General features: G+C 43.5%; 1 protein-coding gene across 1 annotated transcript; it reads right to left on the reverse strand.

The window, feature by feature from the left end:
* Positions 1-1,258: 1,258 nt before the first annotated feature.
* On the reverse strand, positions 1,259-2,782 carry LOC141165182 (uncharacterized). Its single transcript, XM_073650812.1, has 3 exons — positions 2,459-2,782; positions 2,215-2,362; positions 1,259-2,134 (listed from the first exon to the last, which is right to left on the reverse strand). Exons 1-3 carry the CDS (start codon positions 2,505-2,507, stop codon positions 1,348-1,350), a joined length of 984 nt encoding a protein of 327 aa, XP_073506913.1. The 5' UTR covers positions 2,508-2,782; the 3' UTR covers positions 1,259-1,347.
* Between the last annotated feature and the right edge of the window lie 4,524 nt (positions 2,783-7,306).

Raw genomic sequence — 7,306 nt, forward strand, 5'->3', positions numbered from 1 at the left:
GTGATGGTATCGGATGAGGCATTTCCCTTACAGACCAACCAGCTGCGCCCATACCCACGAAGGGCACTGAATGCCCGGCGGAGGATTTTCAATTATCGGCTGAGTCGTGCACGCAGATATGTGGAATGCACCTTCGGAATCATGTGTAGTCAGTGGAGGATCTTTCACACTGCCATCCAGTTGGATACGGAGACCGTTGACACTGTAATTAAGGCATGCTGTGTACTCCACAACTATGCTCGTGAGTACAGCACTGAGCAAGATGAGGAGTCACAGCTGTCTGAATTAATTCCAGTTGTCAACTCCGGTCAGGGAAGGCCATCCAACTCTGGTGCCAGGGTGCGAGAAACCTTCACTGACTACTTCATGAGTCCTGAAGGTGCCGTGCACTGGCAATACTCCTGTGCTGGTGTTGAGCAGCCTGACCAGCAGAGAAGATCTGATGAACAATAAAAGAAGAACTTCCTCCTTTTTTTTTTTTAAATAAAAATGTACAAAAAAGTGTTTATAAAAAAATAAATTTTGGTTAAATTTTAATTTGTCTAAAATATTTCTTGAATTGCAACCTTCTACGTATTGTTTTCCGACCATACGTCAACGCAAAAGTGAACAACCCACAAAGACCAGAGCCTGTAAATTGGCATTACTACCTACAGCGCTCTTCCAAAGTACTGTCTGCTAAAGTCATCCCTCACCATTGTTATTTGCTTGCGCTAAGAACAGAACTAGCAAAGAACAGTGTTGAGAGTAGTATTCATCCAAAAAATAGTTGTGGTCCAAAATATCAAAGTATATTTCTAATTTAAAAACGACTGTATACAGCCGACCACATACGTAGATTAGTATGAACAAATTTCAAAAATGTAGAGTTCCTCTGACCTGCGCTATGGTGAGCGCAGATCAGGGTAACACTTTTTCATTTAAACCCAATCCAACCACATATACACTTGAAAAGAAAAATTAACAGATAGTTTAACTAATTTTTTTTAATACATAATATAGAATAACTGTAAAAAACTTTGTAAAAACAAAAAACTTCTAGAAAATTTAATCGCACAAACATTGCCCATAACTTGGGAATAAATTACACACTGTGTACAGCACACCTGTCCTGTAATCAGTTTTGGGCCCTAAAATACGGGCAGCACCTGTAGGTTGTTTAATTATATAAAAAGAAACACCTTTTCTTACAGTCCCCTACGCCTGAAGCCTGGAATAGGTGACCATAAGAAAAGGTCTTTGTTAATTGTCTGATTCTCTAAAACATTGTGTATCTATCGACCTACAGGTGCTGTCTGTATTTGCTAGGGTCCAAAAATGATGACAGGGAGGGGTAAAATTATTGAACTACAAGTTTTGAAGGTCTTGTTCAAAGCTGTACCCAGGAAACATTTCTGGTGAAAAACTAGAGTTGGGGGATGGTCCTCTGACAAATGATGATGCACAATGAGCCATTTGGCGACCATAACTTGGTTGCATATCTTCAGGACGGTATGCAGCAGCAACATGCCCAAAACGCTGGGTTGCAGCTGCTGGTGGTGGTGGAGGCACACTGGGATTGAATAAATTAAATATTCCACATAGTATGGCTGGGGACGAGGGCATAACTGATGCCTCTTCAATTGCCATGACCATAGCGCCTGCTGCAGTCATAGCGCCTGCTGCAGTCATGTACATGTTCTGCCTATCTCGTGGCAGAGATCTGATGAGGGCAGCTTGGGCTGAGCAAAATTTATCTATGGCATCTTCCTCGGCTGCCCTTTCCACAAGGCTGAGGGTTCGATTTGTGAGTGCTTCAAGCACAATAGTCCCACCCCCGTGGCTTTTGGCCTTTTTTTTGCCCGCCCTTCTCGATGGCACGAGATGAGCAGAACCAGACCCCCTCCCAGTGGGCCTCAACACATCACCAGCAGAGCTTCCAGCATCACTTGGAGCAGGAGCAGGAGAATCAGTCACCAAACCCGTCCCGACGTCCGCTGGATTGCACAAAGAATGTGGGGGACAACCAGATGTTGAAGACGCCGAAGCAGATGGATCCGGTGAGGAAAGCTGGAAAAAGTCCTCGGATTCCTCCTCTGCTTGCTCAGTGTTTGTGTCCTCTTCTGCTGTTGGGGCCCTGATGTTTCCTTCAGTTCTGTATAAAATAAAAGGTAAAAACCAATGTAAATACAACATTTTTGGAAACATTTCAATTAATATGTTTTGGGAATTTACCTCCGCAAACTCCTACTGTTTAGTATGAAGGCCAGCTCGTCTGCAAAAGGAAATTTTCTTTTTCTTGGTGATGAGCCACTTTGCACCGACTGGTGATACTTCACCAGCCGGTCGGTGACCGATCTCCACCAATTTTTAATATCAGACACTGCAATGACAAAACCAAAACAATTTATGAACTGCTTTAACACCAAAAATGCAATTATAAATAGATATAAAAATAAATGTAAAAATCAAAACTTACTAATTTCCTCTTGGGCATCACGTTCCGCATTCACCCACTGGGGATACATTTGGCTCAACACAGAGGCCCAGGCGTCTTTTTTCTTCTGCTTGTCTTTGTATTCAGGACTAGCTCGGTCCCATATTTCGGGATATTTTTCAATCTAGAGTGAATAATAACGTCTGTGAATATTATTTTTAAAACAAAATGGAGGAATAAAAGATTAACCCAAAAAAAAAAAATTAAATAAACATATGGAGATATCTACGCACACTCACCAACACTAACCCCTCACCTATATTGTACGGTTCTTTCACACGTCAATCTCCGGGACGAGTGTTGATGCCATTTTCCACACAAAGCGGAGACCCACACACAGACCCATTGCAAAGCATGCTCGGTCACACTTATCTGTAGTAACGTGTATATGTGGACGTGAGAAATCAACCTTACAGCGTATGCAGGAGCTTTCAGTTAATGAACCTACATACACTGTACAATAATCTTTCAGTTTAATAAAATCTTTTAACCCCAAAAAATAAGTGGGCTCACGCATAGTTTTAATAACTAGCAAAGGGAAAGCAGACGGTTGTTGGCTGATGTTATAGTCTGTGAAGTAGCCAATAACCATGGACCCTTCCCTTTAAATTAATACCAGGCCGCAGCAGTTAGCTTAGCCTTTACTGGCTAATTGTACAAGGGGACCACCCCAAAAAAACATGGGTCCCCCTATAAATTGAAGCCAGCAAAGGATAGCCGCTTTGCCTTTTCTGGCTACTATATAGGAAGACCCCCCCACAAAAAAATGCCATGGGGTCCCCCTATAAATTGTAGCCAGCAAAGGCTAGCCGCTTTGCCTTTTCTGGCTACTATATAGGAAGACCCCCCACAAAAAAATGCCATAGGGTCCCCCTATAAATTGTAGCCAGCAAAGGCTAGCCGCTTTGCCTTTTCTGGCTACTATATAGGAAGACCCCCCACAAAAAAATGACATGGAGTCCCCTTATAAATTGTAGCCAGCAAAGGCTAGCTGCTTTGCCTTTTCTGGCTACTATATAGGAAGACCCCCCCAAAAAAAATGATATGGGGTCCCCCTATAAATTGTAGCCAGCAAAGGCTAGCCGCTTTGCCTTTTCTGGCTACTATATAGGAAGACCCCCCACAAAAAAATGACATGGGGTCCCCCTATAAATTGCAGCCAGCAAAGGCTAGCCGTTTTGCCTTTTCTGGCTACTATATAGGAAGACCCCCCACAAAAAAATGCCATGGTGTCCCCCTATAAATTGTAGCCATTGTAGCCAGCAAAGGCTAGCCGCTTTGCCTTTTCTGGCTACTATATAGGAAGACCCCCCCCCCAAAAAAATGACATGGAGTCCCCCTATAAATTGTAGCCAGCAAAGGCTAGCTGCTTTGCCTTTTCTGGCTACTATATAGGAAGACCCCCCCCCCAAAAAATGACATGGCGTCCCCCTATAAATTGTAGCCAGCAACGGCTAGGCGGACAGCTGCGACCTGATATTAATAGCCTAGAAAGGGGCCATGGTTGTAGGCCCCCTCCCAGGCTATAATATCAGCCCTCAGCCGCCCAGATTTGGCGCATATTTGTGCGCCAAATCTGGCGCTTAGCCTCGCTCTTCCACGCTGCCCTGGTGCGGTGGCAGGGGGTAATAGTGGTGGGGTTCATGTCAGCGCCAGCTGCCATGAAGCCCAGGTTAGTAATGATGGGCGTCTATAAGACACCCCCATTACTAACCTACAAAAAGAAAAAACACACACTACACCCAGAAAAAAATAATTTATTTGAAATGAAAACACAATTTTATTTAATTCTAAGTTTACTAAAAAAAAAAATAGTTACCTGTCCACGTTCCTGCGCTGATCTCCCATGCACAGCTGTCACATCTGGAGATGTGACAGCTGTCATTGCTGCTGTAAGCTCACGCTACCGGGAACACGTCCAATCCCGGCAGCGTGAGCCCCTGACTGAGGTCACCGGAGTGCATTCAGGCAGCGCAGCTCCGGAGACCTCCTTTACGACTCTGTTGTACTGTGGGAATTTCTCACGGTACAGCAGGCCCGTAAAGCAGATCACCGGAGCAGCGCTGCCTGAACTCCGGCGAACCCGTTCATTCTAGCGGCAGTGGTTCAGAGCGGTCACATTCTATGTGGCTGCTCTGAACTGGAGATCATCGTGGGACACTCGTGGAATACTACGGAGGGGTAAGGATAAGGTTGTGGTTTATTATTTTATATTTTATTACAGGAGATCGATGGCTTCGGGGAATTAGGTGTCTAGGTGAGTATAGGTGTAGTTTTTTATTTTTTACTTTATTTTAGGTGGCGATCGGCGGGGACAGGTAATGTATAAAGTTTTTTTTAGGTAACCACTGGCCACCAATGAAAAAAAAATAAAGGGGACAGTAGATTAGATATTATTGGGGCCAATAAACAAAAAAGTTTAATGATGATAGCACCACACCCCCCCAAAAAAATAAAAAAGTTAGGGGGGGGGGGAATAGGGTCAATAATATATGGAGGCACATATGGGGGCTATTAAATTTAATTTTGGGGCACATTTTACAGCAGGAGCAGGCTGATGGGAACTACTGCTCCCATCGAGCTACTCCTGCTGGCACTAGTGGACGGGGGACAGACATAGGCCGATGGGAGTAGTAGTCTCACATCGGCCTATGTCTCCCTGCTGACACCAGCGCACACAGACCCCATACAGACACTTACCACACTAATCATGAATCCCACGTTGAGATTCATGCGCTTATACTATCCAAGATGAGCAGCCATGATCCTGAGAGACGGGAATATTATGGGATTCTCGTCTTCCTGGATTATGGGATGCTCATGGGATGGATGGATGGAACGCCCAATTGTGAGGTCACTTCCTATTTGCTGCGGTTTTGAGGTACAAGACCGCAGCAAATGCGCTTCAATTAAGCAATTATTTTTACATATTTGTGGATTTGAAGCGGCCCAATGCAAGTCAATGGCGGCGATTACGCCGCGCTTCCGCAAAATTAAATGACATGCTGCGGATTTTTCTGCGGAGCATAAACGCAGCGGAAAAAACCGCAGCGTGGGCATTGACAGTGCGGCTTGTCATTGAGGACCATGGGGGGGCGGATTACCAAGCGTTTTTGAAGCGTTTACGCTGCGGAAATTCCGCAGCATAAACGCTTGTAAAACGCTACGTGGGCACCCAGCCTTACAGCGATACTACACTTACTGTATTTTTTTTATGTTTTGGCGCTTTTACTCAATAAAACAATTTTATAGAAAAAATATTTTTTTTGCATCGCTTTATTCTGAGAGCTATAACTTTTTTATTTTTTGGCTGATGGAGCTGTATGGCGGCTTTTTTTTGTGGAACAAGATGACGTTTTCAGCGGTACCATTTTTATTTCCATTTTGCTTTTTGATCGCATTTTTTTCCACTTTTTGTTTGGCGATATGATGAAAAAGCATAGTTTTTTTCTCCGTTTTTTATTTATTTTTATTACTGTGTGCACAGAAGGAGTTAATTAGTGTGATAGTTTTATATATCGGGTTGTTTCGGACACGGCGATACCAAATATGTGTACTCTTTGTTTTTGCATAAATATACGGATTTATTGGTTTAATATTTTATTTATTTATTTTGTGATTTTTTTTAACAGTTTGAAAAAATTTTTTAGACTTTTTTTTTTTACATTTTTACTTAGTCCCTGTAGGGACAATAATTTTTATTTTTCTAACCACTGTTCTCATGCAATGTAATTGTATTGCATTGCATGAGAAGTTTGCTGACAGTTTCACACTGTCTGTCTCCTGCTGGACTCAGCTGCAGTCTGAGCTCAGCAGGACACCATATATGGCAGATCTGGAGGCGGTCATGTGACTTCCAGCTGCCATAACAATGGCAGGTCCTGGAAGGCATCAGCGGGCTGTCGGAGAGGTAAGTGGACGACCGCCTCTCCTCTCACTATCTTCTATATGCCGCGATCACTATAGATCGCGGCATATAGAAGATAGCAAAGGGTTAATATCATTGGGACCTGATCCAATCAGGTACCGATGATGTCCCCTGTCAGAGCTGTCGCTCTGAACCGCAACCGTAGCACTTGCAGGACCCTGGGGGTCCTGAGGGCTGCGGGACCACCGACCGTTCATAAACGTCGGCGCTGCACAGAGCCCAGGCAGCGCCGATGTTTATGTAAAGTGGGCGGTCGGGAAGCGGTTAACAAATCTCTCTTCAATGCAAAGACTATACTTTTTACTTCACACCCCATAATTCATACCACATACTAGATTAAATTAGCTTCCTCGCCCAACTTCTTCAGCATTGTATTCATGTAACCATAAACATCATGGACCACTCACCTGTCATTTTAACTGTCAACACCCCAGCTTCCCAAACAGAAGGACTGTTACTGGAGGCTAAATGAAACTTCATCAAACTTGCATAGCGCCAAAGACCAGAATAACATGAAACTTAAAGAAATTTTCTCCACCAATAACACTCCTGAAAATTCACCTACACACTATGGAAAACACACAAGGTGGACATACGCAGAGAACTTATTTCCATTGTATCTTATCACAAAGATAGAGACCGTAAATTGAATCAATTTAAAAACACATATTCCTAATCTGGTTTAAAAGTCATTGGAGTCAACAAAAACTCCCCAAAGGGCTCCTCTCTGTCATTATCAAACTCCTAACTTCCACTTTTATTCAGTCTCCCTCTTTCTTAGTGGAAAACAGACCTCAACCGCTCCTTCTCTCCAGCAACACTTAAGATGATATTAAGAGTTCCAAAATTCACCTCTCGTTATGTACGTCTGCAGGAAAATTCATATAGCATCCTATCTACAG

Source organism: Phyllobates terribilis, unplaced genomic scaffold (genome assembly GCF_046119375.1).
Source record: "Phyllobates terribilis strain yellow unplaced genomic scaffold, ASM4611937v1 Scaffold_11__3_contigs__length_659146591, whole genome shotgun sequence".
NCBI lineage: Eukaryota > Metazoa > Chordata > Amphibia > Anura > Dendrobatidae > Phyllobates > Phyllobates terribilis.

Coding starts and splice junctions, on each gene's coding strand:
- LOC141165182 (XM_073650812.1), bottom strand. CDS start 2,507: ATGTATCCCCAGTGGGTGAATGCGGAACGTGATGCCCAAGAGGAAATT. Junction 2,363..2,458: donor TGATGCCCAAGAGGAAATTA/GTAAGTTTTGAT, acceptor TTGTCATTGCAG/TGTCTGATATTAAAAATTGG. Junction 2,135..2,214: donor AACAGTAGGAGTTTGCGGAG/GTAAATTCCCAA, acceptor TATTTTATACAG/AACTGAAGGAAACATCAGGG.